The following is a 17,134-nucleotide window of genomic DNA, read 5'->3' as shown; positions in this document are numbered from 1 at the left end:
GAGAGTCGCGGCACGCTGCTCTGAAGACGGGCCGCTGATTCTCCAGCACCCGGAGAATCTGTGGCAATCGTGCCTGCAGGGTTGCCGCCGCACATCGGTGGCTGTTGAAAGCGGCCCTCGCGGCGATTCTCCATGCTCGACGTGCCGAGTGCCCGCCGAGTTCCACCAAGTCCCGCCGGCGTGGGTTACGGCGGGACCTCGGAGTTCTGGCTGCGGGGGCCGTCCTGGTGGGGGGGCGGGGGGATCCAACTCCGGGAGGGGCCTCCACGGTGGCCAGGCTCGCGATCGGGGCCTATCGATCGATGGGCGGGATAATTCCAGGGGGGGGCCTATGTTTCTCCATGCCGGGCCCCTGTAGGGCTCTGCTATGTTGACTGGGGGCCGGCGCAGAGACAGCAACCCACGCGCGTGCGCGGACCCGCGCCGACCATGGCCTGCATACACGGACCCGTGCCGGCCATGTTGCGCCGGCTTTCGGGCACACAGCACTCCGACACCATACTAGCCCCTGAAGAAGGGGTGAATGCCTGAGCTTGGAGGCCCATTGATGCCAGCATCGCTCACGCCGGTTTTGACGCGACGTCAACACTTGGCTGGGATTTCGGAGAATCCCGGCCATTGTCTCTCCTGGTGTCCGAGCCGTTTGTCAAGGTATGAGTCTCATAGTATCATAGAATTTACAGTGCAGAAGACCATCGAGCACGCACTGGTGCTTGGGAAGAACACCCTACTTAAGCCCATGCCTCCACCCTATCCCCGTAACCCAGTAACCTCATCTAACCTTTTGTTCACTAAGGGGCAATTTAGCATGGCCAATCCACCTAACCTTCACATCTTTGGACTGTGGGAGAAAACCGGAGCACCCGGAGGAAACCCACGCACACACGGGGAGAAAGTGCAAACCCCATACAGACAGTCACCGGAGGCCGGAATTGAACCCGGGTCCCTGGGGCTGTGAGGTAGCAGTGCTAACCACTGTGCCACCGTGCCATCCTATTAAGGGCGGCATGGTAGCACAGTGGTTAGCACAGCTGCTTCACAGCTCCAGGGTCCCAGGTTCGATTCCCGGCTTGAGTCACTGTCAGTGTGGAGTCTGAACGTTCTCCCCGTGTCTGCGTGGGTTTCCTCCGGGGGCTCCGGTTTCCTCCCACAGTCCAAAGATGTGCAGGTTAGGTGGACTGGCCATGCGGAATTGCCCTTAGTGTCCAAAAAAAGGTTGCGTGGGGTTGCTGGGATGCAGGGATAGGGTGGAGTTGTGGGCTTGGGTAGGGTGCTCTTTCCATGGGCCGGTGCGTGCTCGATGGACTTCTGCACTGTAAATTCTATGATTAACATCTGGTTAGGTAAGCCTCCAACTCTCATCACAATTGGACACCTCAACCCCCGCATGGGCCTCACTGCTGTCTTGCTCACCGACTCTAAAATCAGAAAACACCCTTGGTTACCGATTACATTTTGCTATCAATCTGTAGCTCCTGGCAGATCTCTCTGCTCATCTCAAAGCTGCTCCCAGGCTCCAACCAACTGCTTCTATGAGAAATCATACAGATAACCCAGCCCCAAAAAACATCCCCACAACAACGTGGCAAACTTGGATAGAGATTAATTCCATATTTTCTATTCCTAAATCATGCCTTTGTTCTGAGGAGAAAATAAACTCCTTGTGAAGGCGACTGTGGGCATCCCGCCTCCATCAAGAAACGCAGAAAGTAGTCATCCATGGTTTAACGTTTTCCCACTTCCAACTCTGACCTTACTAAATAAATGTAGGACATCCTTTGAATTGCATTTGGTTTGTTTACCAGTCTCTCAATCCAGGTGCTTCCAATATTTTACAATTACAACTTCAATTCCCAAACAAGTCATATTCCTAAAACATGTGAATCATATAATTAGACATTTTTGCAACAGCCTCTTCCCTTCTCTCCTGGGTACCAGTGCTGGACACGATATTCAAAGGTCCATTTTGAAGAGGACACACAACAGTTCGATCAAGACTCCCTCATTGCAGTGCTGTATGATGTTAATTGTCCCTCACCCAGTACAGCCACAAAATATGACAGAGTATTATATAAATCAGTAAAGATGCTGCTGTATGATGGTTAAACATTCTTAAAATTGCATCTTGTTGCAGGACGCAGTTGCAGAAAGAAAATGTTGTAATTTAGTTTGCAAGTGTCTAGGACAACTGGGAAAACAAGGACCTCAAGGAAGGCACGGAGATAAAGTAAGGCAAAATATGAATGTTGTTGATGGGAATGAGCTTTATTGAAATGACTCAGGTTGAGTAGTAATTATGTTACTGGACTGGTAATTTAGAAAAAACCAGTTGAAATCCCATTGTATGAATTCATTTTTGCAGAAACATCTAAATCAGTGAAAGGTTATGGGTGGGATTCGGTGACCTGGGACGCCCGGCATACATTCCCCAATGGGCCGAAGAATCAGGAATTGGGGTAAATTGGGATCGGCACCAGGCTCTCTGCAAGAGATCCCTGTAATAGGGGGATCCCCCCAGGGACCCCTATTACAGGAGGGACTCTGAAGGACCTCTGTAATAGGAGACCACCCCACAGGGACCTCTGTAGTAGGAGACCCCCTCCACAAGGACCCCTGTAACAGGGGAACCCTCCCCCCCACAGGGACCCCTGGAACAGAGGGGCCCTCCCCCCACAGGGACCCCTGGAACAGAGGGGCCCTCCCCCCACAGGGACCTCTGGAACAGAGGGACCCTTTCACATGGATCGCTGTAATTGGTGTCCTCTTACAGCTCCATGCATCCATTCCTTGAAGGAGAGCAGCTGTGCCTGTGTCTGGATCCCACAGATCCATTATCTGCATGCTATTGGTAGATTTCAATGGTGGTCTGTGATTGATAGCTTGTAAAAACAATCTGCGGGTTTGATCCATTCATATCCATTCACGCTTCAGTGGTCTAAGTGGTGAAACCCCAATGTTTGGAAACATAGGCCACATCAAAGAGATGTAAGTACATTCCAAGCACTAAGTGCATGCCAATCCCTCAAGTGTGTGATTTCACTCCACGTACCACTCTTGAATGAGGAAATAAGAGTCGCTGCAGTGATTTTCTACAATTATAATTTTTAAGAATTTACATTTATCATTTAAAAAGAATCTAAACAAGTTGAGCTGTGGGTCTGTTGCAGTGGCCTTTTGTTGTAACCCAGCTAGGACTCTAAAGGACTCCCTCTCTAACTGCGGAGAATGTTTGAATGGAATCCTATCGTAACTCTGCTGGGAATATACTGGGGTGTTGGGGGCAGGGGGGAATGCAATTAGCCAGTATCTGGGTATTCCAGCTTTCAGCCTACTATCTGAGTTTCCTGATGGTCTTATAATGGCTGCAACCTCCATTCAATCCAGCCAAGGATCATTGGCATGGGAGGGAGACGGATATGAGTACTCAGTCTGAGTCTTCCTCAGTCTACCAAACATTAGGTGGATGAATGGTGCGAGAAACCAGGCTGTTGAATGATTGGAAGTGGGAAGCGCCTGAAATTCAGGCCTGGGTAATTGCGTGAATCTCTGAATATTCAACAAAGACATTTTGGACCACTTACAAATAGAGATGAGGGGATGCTTCTTTCTTGGGGACAAATGGGCTCTGGATGGGGGAAGGTGGTGAGGTGTGGTGGTGGGAGATGGGGGGTAGGAGGAGGGTGGTTGAGGGTGGAGGGTGCCCTTTCCGCATTGGAAGCACTACCTTATAAGATGTTATCAGCCCATGAATTTCAAAAAAAGCTGTCTCCAATTTTCTCCCGCACTTTCCCTCACATCGCAGACCTAAAATGAGATGAGGGCCTTCAGAACCCATTCAAGAGACCTTTCTCCATGGCTGAACTGCCGTGAATGTTATAACTCAACAGATCATCTTCCCCGGAGTTACTGCTCCTGACCCTTTCACCCTCCGCCAAAGTATTGGTGATCATTATGGTCATCTGCATGTTACTGGCGGGCACTAACACATGCAGGGATCATGAGAGGTGAGGAACAGAATGCTGCTGAATTGGTCATTTATGTTCTCAGTTCCAATGACATTTTCTGAAAGGCATATTGCCCACTTTGTGAATGGGCTGATCTTTCCCCACCAATGCAGATTTTCTTCGGGGAAATGTGAGGATTGGGGAGTTTATTCCATAAGACCATAAGACATAGGAGCAAAATTAGGCCACTTGGCCCATTGAGTCTGCTCCGCCATTCAATCATGGCTGATATTTTCTCATCCCCATTCTCCTGCCTTCTCCCCATAACCCCTGATCCCCATATTAATCAAGAACCTATCTATCTCTGTCTTAAAGACACTGAGTGAATTGGCCTCCACAGCCTTCTGCGGCAAAGAGTTCCACAGATTCACCACCCTCTGGCTGAAGAAATTCCTCCTCATCCTTCCAGGCCAGAGCACTCACGTGGGACACACTGGATGTGATGGGGTGGTGGCTGGTACACGTCATTGTGTCTCGTGAACAGGCCTCCCATTGTAACCGTGGCTACGGATTAAGAAATTGCCTCCTGCTTGCCCTTGCCCCCTCTGAACTCAGCGGTGATGACTAGGGCAAGCGGATCGGTGATGACTAGGGCAAGCTGAGTGTCCATCTCAAGAGGGTTTTCATGGAAGCAGCCTGCAGTGATGAGGATCCGCTGACTCTGGCCCCTTGCTGACTCTCCCGCTGATCCATCGCATCAGGTGGAGTTGCATCAGGTATTCCACTAATGGAGCAGAAATGTGGCTTCTGTGTGTCAATGTGACATGGAGGATTTTGCTGGCTAGAGTGGTGGAATAGACACCCTAGCTATTTTCATTTACTTTGTTAACCTGGGCCGATTGCAAGGCCCCTTCTGCCAGCTGGGCTAGGTTACTCGGGAAACACTATTCAGACCATTGAACCTGGGTCCTTCCTGGTCTCTGGGAATTTTGATCATGTCAATGAGTTCACATACAGACTGAAAAAATAATGCAACTGTTACATACATTCCTCACCTAATCTGTGCTTGTTTTCTGACTATTTATACTGTTGCCATTATTTAAGGGGGTACCAGGACCAAAGGGAACATTAGGCTATGCAGGAGAAGATGGAAGTATGGTAAGTTGTCTGTTGATAAGAATAATGTCTTGCACCGAAACTAGGAAGAAATTAAGCTTTGATAGCATGTCTCTAGTCTCAGCAATACTCAGGAATTTAAGGCTTGTTTATGTGAGCATTGTTGATTGAATAAACAAAGTATTGGGATCTGGGTGCAATGAGTGTACAGACTTAGAAATTACATCAAACGACTCAATTCCTAAAAGACTTGAGGTTGCCTACAATTTGGCACAAGCTGGCAATCCCCGTCTGGAAAAGAGACACATTGGGCGGAGTTTAGTTCCAGTGATGTGGGGCCCCATCATTTGGAGAACCAGTTGCTTCAGAGCAGGAGGCCCAATGCAATATAAGTGCATTCAGGCACTTGCCTGGCCATCATTGGCCTACCATTAACACACCCCATTAAGGCCCCCAGACGGCAGAAATGCCAATCCCAAGACCCAACACCAATCAGTGGGAGCAGTGGCTGCTGCCAGTAATGCTCTGAGGGCTGCCCGAGGATTGACATTGGAGACAGGGCAGTGGGGTGGGATGGCTTTGCAGGGAGGGGTCACTGGTTAGTAGGGGAGTGGTGTTGGATGCATGGACAGGAGCCTGGCTTTCGGCTGCCCCCTCCACATTCCTGATAACATGCTCCTCAATTGGGCATTGAATACCTGTCAACAAGTGACCCACTCTATATAAGGCTGCAGGCAAACCCAACATGGCTTGCTGGCTGGCCTTCGAGAACCACAGGAGACCCATGTGAGTCCCGTTAATTCCTCCGCCGCCACTAAGGTCTGGTTGCCCACGTTGAACCCTTCCTGCTCCCAACTACATTGTGGATCGTTTTCCCAACACTGGGAATTGAATGTGGACACATCCGCCTCATGCTTCTGGTGGGCCTCCAACATCATGCTTGCTGTGGCAATCGCCACTAAATTAGCCCATTGTGGGAATGGGTGTGGGGGAAAGAGAATCTGACATTTGAGGTGTCTTTCAGATTCTTAAATATAAAAGATTAAGGGGTGAAGTGATTGAGATCTTTCCAATGATTAAAGGATTCAAATGGACATTTCCTCCGGAGACAGGCAAATCCAGAAAAGAAATGACATACCGCAAAGTTGTAGCTCGACTGCTGAGGGGCAAGTACTTATTCACAAAAAAGATAGTGGAAATCTGGAATCCGACAAGATCTATTGAAATTGAAAATTTCACAAGTAACCCTAATTTTTTTTTGTTAGGTAAGGATATTAATAGAATCAGATTGGACAGATGCAGTTAAGATGCAGATCAGCCATGACCTTATCGGAATGGCAGAACAGGCCCAAGCAGCTAAATGGCTGTCATTGTTGCTATGCTCCCAGGGTTTCAACATTTACATTTGGAGATAATTTTTATCTTCACCCGTTGGGGGCTGTGCAAGGAATGAGCCAAATTATTGCTTGAAAATGGCCAGTTACAATAAAGTACACCAAACCTCACTTCCATGAGATAGCACTATTTTTTTCAATGTAGATACCCAATTCATTTTTTCCAATTAAGGGGCAATTTAGCGTGGCCAATCCACCTACCCTGCACATCTTTGGGTTGTGGGGGCGAAACCCATGCAAACACGGGGAGAATGTGCAAAGTCCACACAGACAGTGACCCAGAGCCAGGATGGAACCTGAGACCTTGGCTCCGTGAGGCAACAGGGCTAACCCACTGCGCCACTGTGCTGCCCGAGATATTGCTATTTTAAACTTTCGAAAGCAATCTTTAGAGCTACCTTCAGAACTAATTCACCCCCCTCCCCCACAATCTGTTCCACAGCACTTTATATTAAGATCTATAAAATCCAGTAACTGTCACCACACATGGCATTTACATCTCTTCGGCTGTTTCTCCGTTAAACCAGCAGCTTGTTTCCCAAATTAGGCGTTATTCACACACACTGTTTGCTGGGAAGTAAACAGCTATTCCTGCAGTTTTCTGAGATCTAAAATAACTCTCTCTTGCATAGGTTTCAGTTTCCCCTTGAATACATTTTCCCTTTGAACTTTCCCTTAACTGGCCTAATTTCTTTAGAACTGCCCATCCCAGACTTAATAACCTTCATCTCTTTATTTTAGATTCTAGAGTTTAAAGCAAAGTAAAATCACTTTATCAACCTTTCAAATGATACTTTTCGTTCACATCTTCTATCTCTTCCTTTGAATGCCTAATAACCTATTCATGGAATCCAGAGAATCCAGTGGAGAAGAAGGCCATTCAGCCCATCGACTCTGCACCGACCCTCCGAATGCGCATCCGACCTCAGCCCACTATCCCACCCGAACCCTGTAACCCGCACATCTCTGGACACTAAGGGGCAATTTTAGCATGGCCAATCCTGCACATCTCTGGACTGTGGGAGGAAACTGGAGCACCCGGAGGAAACCCACGCAGACCCGGGGAGAAAGTGCAAACTCCAAACAGACAGTCACCCAAGGCCAGAAATGAACCCAGGTTCCTGCCGCTGTGAGGCAGCAGTGCTAACCACCGTGCCTCCTGTGTTCTGTATCCATTATACTTATTGTCACAAGTAGGCTTCAATGAAGTTACTGTGAAAAGCGCTAGCTGCCACATTCCGGCGCCTGTTCGGGGAGGCTGGAATGGGAATTGAACCCGTGCTGCTGGTCTTGTTCTGCATTACAAGCCAGCTGTCTTAGCCCACTGTGCTAAACTGTTGCAAACCAGGCCCAATGTTGCTACATTGCCTTAGGTAAACATTTACTTGCGGTGTTTCTCGTCTTATCAACCTATCAAATGGATTAGTTCCATTCACATAAACTCTCTTTGTCCCTGCCTTAATTATCTTACTGATGCACGATCAATGACCATTAAAGCGAGGTTGTAGTCCAACTGAAGGCTTTAATAAGCTAGATGTTTCCCCCAGCAGCTCGGATACAGAAAGAAGGCTGCTGGGGCGGCATGGGCTCTTATACCCCGACTTGCAAGGCGGCGCTACCATACAGCTTGACCAATAGGAAACATACAATATCTACCAATGGTGTTCCAGCATTACCAGGTACCGTAATACCTCTACACAGACTACCACATTCACCCCCTGTTAAAAAAGAGTCCGGCGGGGGTGGTGGCTTGATATTACAACATGGCAACGTGGTAGAAATTATAGTTATGGAGGTACCGTAATACCTCCGTACAGCGTTTTGTAACTATCTACAGATTCATAATTAACTATACACTTTAAAATGAAGCAATCAGTCGATCGGGGGCCCTGGTCATCCTCTGTGATCATCGAAGTTTCGGTGGTGACTGCAGTGGAGGCTCGGGCTTCTGTGACTCCGGGAGTGTGGCCTCGATCTCTGTGGCAGCTTCAACACCCCGAGACGGCGCAGGTAGGGAAAACGGTTGACCTGGGAAGGGAGCGTCTGCGGGGTGCGTCGGTGGGTGGGGGGGCCTAGACGTGGCCGGTGGAAGGACCGATCCTCCTGTAAGGTGCACTGCTGGGAGGGAGGGTGGGACTGGTGGGTGGGGTGTGCGTGGGGATCCGGCGGGTGCCAGGTCTCGTAGGGAGACCGTATCTTGTTGGCCGTCGGGGTACGGCACGTAGGCGTACTGGGGGTTAGCGTGGAGAAGATGGACCCTCTCGACCAACGGGTCCGACTTGTGCGCCCGCACGTGTTTTCGGAGCAGGATGGGTCCGGGAGCTGCCAGCCAGGTCTGGAGCGAGGTCGCAGAGGAGGACTTCCTGGGGAAGACAAGGAGACATTCGTGGGGTGTTTGGTTGGTCGTGGTACAAAGCAGTGACCGGATGGAGTGGAGCGCATCCGGGAGGACTTCCTGCCAGCGGGAGACTGGGAGATTCCTGGACCGTAGGGCCAGTAGGACGGTCTTCCAACCATTCCGTTCTCCCACTCTCTCTGTCCGTTACCCCGGGGGTTGTAACTGGTCGTCCTACTCGAGGCGATGCCCTTGCTGAGCAGGAATTGACGCAGTTCATCGCAAATAAAGGAGGACCCCCTATCACTATGTATGTAAGCGGGGAACCTGAACAGTGCAAAGATGCTATGGAGGACCTTGATGACGGTGGTTGCGGTCATGTCCGGGCAGCGGATGGCGAATGGGAACCGGGAGTACTCGACAATCACGTTCAGGAAGTACGTGTTGCAGTCAGTGGAGGGGAGGGGGCCTTTGAAGTCCATGTTGAGGCGTTCAAAAGGATGGGAAGCCTTTATCAGGTGCGCATTCTCTGGCCGGTAGAAGTGCGGTTTGCACTCTGTGCAGATTTGGCAGTCCCTGGTGGCTGTCCTGACCTCCTCGATGGAGTAGGGCAGGTTGAGGCTCTTGATAAAGTGGAAAAAGCGAGTGACCCCCGGGTGGCAGAGGTCCTCGTGGAGGGCTCGGAGACGGTCCACTTGTACGTTGGCACATGTGCCGCAGGACAGGGCATCAGGAGGCTCGTTTAGCTTCCCGGGACGATACAGGATCTCATAGTTGTAGGTGGAGAGTTCGATCCTCCACCGCAAGATCTTATCGTTTTTTATCTTGCCCCGCTGTGCATTATCGAACATGAAAGCAACCGACCGTTGGTCAGTGAGGAGAGTGAATCTCCTGCCGGCCAGGTAATGCCTCCAACGTCGCACAGCTTCTACTATGGCCTGGGCCTCCTTTTCAACTGAGGAGTGGCGGACTTCGGAAGCATGGAGGGTGCGTGAGAAGAAGGCCACGGGTCTGCCCGCTTGGTTGAGGGTGGCCGCCAGAGCTACGTCAGATGCGTCGCTCTCGACCTGGAAGGGGAGGGACTCGTCGATGACGTGCATCGTGGCCTTTGCAATGTCTGCTTTGATGCGACTGAAGGCCTGGCGGGCCTCTATCGACAGGGGAAAAACTGTGGATTGGATCAGGGGACGGGCCATGTCTGCATAGTTGGGGACCCACTGGGCATAGTAAGAAACAAAGCCTAGGCAGCGTTTCAGGGCCTTGGAGCAGTGAGGGAGGGGGAGCTCCATAAGGGGGCACATGCGGTCAGGGTCGGGGCCTATAACTCCATTTCGCACTACGTATCCGAGGATGGGTAGGCGGTCGGTGCTAAACACACATTTATCCTTGTTATATTTAAGGTTAAGGATCTTTGCGGTCTGGAGAAATTTTCAGAGGTTGGTGTCGTGGTCCTGCTGGTCGTGGCCGCAGATGGTGACATTATCGAGATACGGGAATGTTGCCCGTAAACCGTACCGGTCAACCATTCGGTCCATCTCACGCTGGAAGACCAAGACCCCGTTGGTGACATCGAAGGGAACCCTTAAGAAGTGATAGACCTGCCCATCTGCCTCGAAGGCAGTGTATTTGCGGCACTAGTGCAGATGGGAAGTTGGTGGTACGCGGACTTAAGATCCACCGTGGAGAAGACCTTGTAATGCGTGATCCTGCTTACCAGGTCGGATATGTGGGGGGAGAGGGTATGCGTCCAGCTGCGTAAACCTATTGATGGTCTGACTGTAGTCGATGACCATCCTATGCTTCTCCCCGGTCTTTACCACCACTACTTGAGCTCTCCAGGGACTGTTGCTAGCTTCAATGACTCCTTCCCTCAGTAGTCTTTGGACCTCTGACCTAATAAAGATCCGATCCTGGGCACTGTACCGTCTGCTCTTGGTGGCGACGGGTTTGCAATCCGTGGTGAGGTTCGCAAACCGGGAAGGCTGATTGACCTTGAGGGTCGCGAGGCCGCAGACAGTGAGTGAGGGTATAGGGCCGCCGAATTTGAAAGTTAGACTTTGGAGATTACACTGGAAGTCTAAACCCAGAAGTGTGGCCGCGCAGAGGTGGGGAAGGACTTAGAGCCAGTAATTTTTAAACTCCCTTCCCTGGACTGTGAGGTTTGCTACACAAAACCCCTTTATCTCTGCTGAGTGGGAACAGGAGGCCAGGGAGATTTTTTGATTAACGGGGTGGATGAGGAGAGAACAGCGCCTTACCGTGTCGGGGTGTATGAAGCTCTCCGTTCTCCCAGAGTCGATTAAGCAGGACGTCTCGTGCCCGTTGATTAGTACTGTTGTTGTAGCAATTGAGAGTGTTCGAGGCCGGGACTGGTCCACGGTAACCGAGGCTAATCGCAGCAGTTGAGTGTTCTCTTCGGGCGGTGTGCGGTCAGCCGAGCTGGGGTCCTGGGAGTCCATCCGAGATGGCAGCTCCCATTGGTCGCACATGGCTGGGGGTGCACAAAATGGCGCCGCCCATCCATCGAACGTGGTGTCCGCGGGACAAGATGGCGGCGCCCGGGGGCTGCACGTGGCCCTGGAGGAGGAAGATGGCGGTGCCCGCTGGCCGCACAGGGACCATGGAGAGTTTGTGGTGGCAGTCCGCATTCGCCGCCGGAGACCACGGCGACCGCACGGGCCTGGCATACCCCCACGAAGTGGCCCTTTTTACCGCATCCCTTGCAGGTGGATGTGCGGGCCGGGCTGCCGGGGGGTGCTTGGCCTGCCCGCAAAAGTAGCAGCGGGGCCCCCCGGGGTTGCCACGCTGCCTTGCAGCACAAGCTTGTGGGGGGATGGGGGATGTCTCGGGGTCGGCTTCGGAGGGGTTCCATGCTACCCAGGGGCTGCCACGCGGTCGGTAACGTAAGCGCGGGCATTTCTGGAGGCCACATCCAGGGAGCCTGCAAGGGCCCGTGCCTCCTTGAGGCCTAGAGTGTCTTTTTACAGCAATCGCTGGCGGATTTGGGAGGACAGCATACCTGCCACGAAAGCGTCCTGGATCAAGAGTTCTGTGTGGTCGCTCGCCGAAACTTGCGGGCAGCTGAAGTTTCTACTTAACACCAGGAGCGCACTGTAGAATTCTTCCAGCGGTTCCCCAGGGATTTGTCGCCTCGTTGCTAACAGATGTCGGGCGTAGACCTGGTTTACCGGGCAAATATAATGTCCTTTTAGCAGCTCCATTGCTGCATCGAAGTCTTCCGCGGACTCGATGAGGGTGTAAATGTCCGGGCTCACCATCGAGTGCAGGACTTGCAATTTCTGTTCTCCCGTGGGTGTGTTTTCGGCCGTTCCGAGATATCCTTTAAAACACGCCAGCCAGTCTTGAAGGTTGGCGCTGAGTTTGCCGCGTGGGGGCTGCGTTGCAGACTCTCCAGCTTGATTCAGAGCTCCATCCTTTTAAATCTAGCTTATTAAATTGATGCACGATCAATGACCACTAAAGCGAGGTTGTAGTCCAACTGAAGGCTTTAATAAGCTAGATGTTTCCCACAGCAGCTCAGGTACAGAAAGAAGGGAGCTCTTATACCCCGCCTTGCAGGGCGGAGCTACCATACAGCTTGACCAATAGGAAGCATACAATATCTACCAATGGTGTTCCAGCATTACCAGGTACAGTAATACCTCTACGCAAACTACCACACTTACTTACATATTCCCATAGTTTAAAATATATGCCAAGAACAGAACCCACAGAATATATTCCAATTTCTTGGATTTCCCTGAGATTTTCATGACAGAATACAGGAGGTATTACTTCAGCATGCTAGCTGCGCCTCATGTATCAGCCAGATGGTAAGCTTGGTGAGGTGCTTGACATACATAAACAGATTGGTTCAAGAAAATGGTCATTATTTTAATAATTTCGTTGCATTCAGATTTTGTTTTGAGTTTTGCTTTACAGAAGGGGGCAAATGAAAATGATTGAGGAAAAGTACAAGGGAAAATTCATGGAATACTGTTAAACCCTGGATGCTTCTGGAAGTAATTTGATATTCATACGAGGCCCTTGTGGCTGCTCACCAAGTAAATTGCTCTTTGTCTTTCTTAGGGTAACAGGGGTCCTCCAGGCATTACTGGAGCTCAAGGATCTGAAGGATGCCAAGGCACCAGAGGCCTCAAGGTTTGTATTTATTGAGTGAACATTCAAAAGCAGATCATTTAGTGATGTCCAATTCCACTTTTAACTGAATAATCCTTGTCATTCAGGGAGCAAGAGGATATCGAGGAGAGAAGGTAAATATATTTTCAAGTTGGACTAACATTTTAATATTTCATTCCCTATATCATAGAAACATAGAATCCCTACAGTGCAGAAGGAGACCATTTGACCCATCAGGTCTGCACCGATCGTTTGATCCTACCTAGGCCCACTCCCTCGCTCTATCCCCGTAACCCCCCTAACCTGCACATCTTTGGACACTAAGGGGCAATTTAGCATGGCCAATCCACCTAACCTGCACATCTTTGGATTGTGGGAGGAAACTGGAGCACCCGGAGGAAACACGCGTAATCCCACGGAGAACGTGCAAACTCCACACAAACAATCACCCAAGGCCAGAAGTGAACCCGCATCCCTGGTGCCATGAGGGAGCAGTGCTAACCACTGTGCCACCGTGCTACCCTATTGATTTTGCAATTACAATACATGTGTTATCTGGCATTCAAACAATCAAAATTCTCGACTAACTGAAATTTCTGATGTTCCCCTACATGAATCATCACTTTACCAATCGAAAGCATTACAAAGTAATTCACAACTTGTACCTGTATGCTGTATTATTTTATACTTCAATTTGTGTCTTAACGTACTGTTGACAATTTAGAGTAAAAAGAATACTGTTCTTTACTTCCTGAGTACTTGCATATTAGTTCATGCTACAAGTATAATTCTATTGGTAAATGCAACTCCCCATTAACCAGCATTTTTGATAACTGCCCATTCCCCATGCATGCTGGATAATACAGATTTTACTGCATGCTGAAATTTATATTGCCGTTGGCGATTGCTCTGAGACTGGTTTACTGATGGATTAATATTTGCGTGGCAGGGTGAAACAGCTGAGCATGGCATCCCCGGGACAAACGGCGAGCAGGTACCTTAATATTTAAGCTCAATCGAGGGAGACTGCTCCTGACAATTCCTCGCTGCTGGGTTAGATGGATTGTGTGGGTTTGGGCATTAGGTATTTATCAACAGTCCATAACCACAAGACCAAAATTGAGACATGAGGGCAAGTCTGTCCTACTTATTTTTTATAATGTTTTCTTAAAAACTAGAAGGATTGACATGAGGATGTAAAAAGTTACTTTTTTGTGACTGGACCCATTTTGAAACTCACCCACATGTTACTATTTTCGCCTGGCTCAGTGGAAAGTGAGAGACTAGTATATTAGTTTGATCTTTGTTGTCAGTAATCTGCACTCCTCCTCTGTTGACAGTGTCAAGGCACAGTTCCATAGACACCAGTCATCCAACTTGCTCCTCTCGCAAGTAACTAAAGTATAAGCTGAGGCAATGAATGTTGGAATGTTATGCTCCCACAAAACAAATCAGATACAAGCAAAATTTTGTCTTAACCCAATGTCTGTAAATGGGCTCTACAGATGAAGAGCCACTGAGAGCGGTATCTACAACTAATTTTCCTGTACTTTAAGATGTAGTCCAACCTAGAGCTCCTTTGAGTGTCGCTCCCCACTGGGAATATGTACTCACACATACCTCTTGGGCAGGCACAATCGATTCTGCCTCGTCCATATCCAGTGAGGGTGTGTATTTTTTCTTCTTTAAGTTGTCAGCTGTGGCTTAGTAAATGTTGCCTCAGAATCAGAATGTTGTGGGTACAAGTCCCACATGATCACATAATCTGAACTCAGGATGTGCCGCAGTGTCAGAAATACTGTGAGACGTAAGCCCACTGGCATACAGGTATGGGCAGTAAAGGGAGGTTTCTTTCTCTAATGCAAGGACAGTAGAAACAGAAAAGGAGCAAAGAAATGCTCCCTCGTGAATATCCATCACTCAAAGAATACCCCCCAAAATAAATGATCTTGTTATGAAGACATTATTATTTGCGTGATCTTGCTTTGTGCAAGTTGGCTATCATATTTCTTACATTACAACAGTGAGTTCACTTCAAAAGTAATTTATTGACTGTAAAATGCTAGGGGAGATGCTAAGATTGTGAAAGGTGCTATATATTTGCTTCTCTTTTTTTCACTTTAATTTTTCTTTTATTTGCTTATACATTAAATAGTATTTGACAAGTGAATCCTAAATATTGTCTTCTTACAGGGGAAGAATGGAATTCCTGGAGTCGCTGGAGAAAAAGGGGATTATGGAAATATTGTAAAAAAAAATGTTTTTTGAATTATACATTTGATGCTTTTCAAGTGTACGCATTGCACATAATACAAATCCCACAGTCCATAATTAAACAACTTCAGACACAACATTTGAATATTATTTCATCACTTAACATTATAAACAAACAGCTAATGCACAACCTACTCAAACCCCTCAAAGTTCCCAGTTCTCTATTCCCCCATTCTTGATATAAAATTAGTTTTAATTTAGAACACTTACTGTATTGCCAAGGGGTGCTTGTGGAAGCAGAGATTACCAGATGCAGGTTGGAAACCACTCGAAGATTAAAAGATAGAAGGAAAGAGCCACAAAACCAAATTAAGGCAAATAGTCCTGATTATTAACTGTCATAGCACCGGAATGAGGGGCTGAATAGTTCCAACCCATATAGAATTTACATTGTAGAAGGAGGCCATTCGGCCCATCGAGTCTGCACTGGCCCTTGGAAAGAGCACCCTATCCAAGCCCACACCTCCACCCTATCCCCGTAACCCAGTAATCCATCCAACACTTTTGGACACTAAGGGCAATTTAGCAATGTCAATCTACCTCATCTACACATCTTTGGACTGTGGGAGGAAATCGGAGCACCTGGAGGAAATCCACGCAGACACGGAGAGAAAGTGCAAACTCTGCACAGACAGTGACCCAAGCCGGGAATCAAACCTGGACCCTGGAGCTGTGAAGCAACTGTGCTACCCACTGTGCTACCGTGCCCCCCAATATAGTAGAAGCAGACATCACAGATGGATCCCATCATGTGTGTGCCAGCTCTTTGAAAGAATTATTCAATTAGTTCTAGTCCTTCATTCCTTCCCTATAGCACAGCATATTTTTTCTTTCCATGTATATATCCTATTGCCCTTTGAAAGTTGCGACTCTGCTTTCATGCAGTGCATTCAGAATTATAATAAATACTCGCGTACTAAAAACACCTCCTCCTCGTCTTGTCCTTTTGTCAATAATCTTAATTCTTAAAATCTTAAAAATTGAGGGAGAACGAGGAAATAGGGCCACTATGGCTCTGAGGAAGAGCAGACAGGGAGATGTTGCTGAAAACAGCGGGACTGATGGCCTGAAGTGCATATATTTTAATGCAAGAAGTATAACGGGTAAGGCAGATGAACTTCAAGCTTGGATTAGTACTTGGAACTATGATGTTGTTGCCATTACAGAGACCTGGTTGAGGGAAGGCAGGAATGGCAGCTAAACGTTCCAGGATTTAGATGTTTCAGGCAGGATAGAGGGGGATGTAAAAGGGGCGGAGGAGTTGCGCTACTGGTTAGGGAGAATATCACAGCTGTACTGTGGGAGGACTCCTCAGAGGGCAGCGAGGCTATATGGGTAGAGATCAGGAATAAGAAGGGTGCAGTCACAATGTTGGGGGTTTACTACAGGCCACACCACAGCCAGCGGGAGACAGAGGAGATAGGTAAACAGATTTTGGAAAGGAGTAAAAGCAACAGGGTTGTTGTGATGGTAGACTTTAACTTCCCCAATATTGACTGGGACTCACTTAGTGCTAGGGGCTTGGACGGGGCAGAGTTTGTAAGGAGCATCCAGGAGGGCTTCTTAAAACAATATGGAGGGAAGGGGCTGTACTGGACCTGGTATTGGAGAATGAGCCCGACTAGGTGGTAGAAGTTTCAGTGGGGGAGCATTTCGGGAACAGTGACTACAATTCAGTACGTTTTAAAGTGCTGGTGGGCAAGGATAAGAGTGGTCCTCGGGTGAATGTGCTAATTTGGGGGAAGGCTAATTATAACAATATCAGGCGGGAACTGAAGAACATTGATTGGGGGCGGATGTTTGAGGGTAAATCAACATCTGACATGTGGGAGACTTTCAAATGTCAGTTGAAAGGAATTCAGGACCGGCATGTTCCTGTGAGGAAGAAGCATAAATATGGCAAATTTCGTGATCCTTGGATAACGAGGGAT

General features: G+C 48.7%; 1 protein-coding gene across 1 annotated transcript in view; it reads left to right on the top strand.

Annotated features, from left to right (window-relative positions):
• Positions 1–17,134, top strand: part of LOC140425489 (collagen alpha-6(VI) chain-like) — a 198,060-nt gene that overhangs the window by 84,020 nt on the left and 96,906 nt on the right. The window contains exons 14-19 of the mRNA XM_072509810.1: positions 2,135–2,227; positions 5,049–5,102; positions 12,879–12,950; positions 13,037–13,063; positions 13,879–13,923; positions 15,123–15,176. Of these exons, the coding sequence (XP_072365911.1) occupies positions 2,135–2,227; positions 5,049–5,102; positions 12,879–12,950; positions 13,037–13,063; positions 13,879–13,923; positions 15,123–15,176 (345 nt within the window). The remainder of the gene's footprint in view (positions 1–2,134; positions 2,228–5,048; positions 5,103–12,878; positions 12,951–13,036; positions 13,064–13,878; positions 13,924–15,122; positions 15,177–17,134) is intronic.

This window comes from Scyliorhinus torazame, chromosome 6 (genome assembly GCF_047496885.1).
Source record: "Scyliorhinus torazame isolate Kashiwa2021f chromosome 6, sScyTor2.1, whole genome shotgun sequence".
In the NCBI taxonomy this organism is placed as follows: Eukaryota; Metazoa; Chordata; class Chondrichthyes; order Carcharhiniformes; family Scyliorhinidae; genus Scyliorhinus; species Scyliorhinus torazame.
Note: the sequence above shows the minus strand (reverse complement) of the source record. Positions and strands in the feature narration are given on the sequence as shown.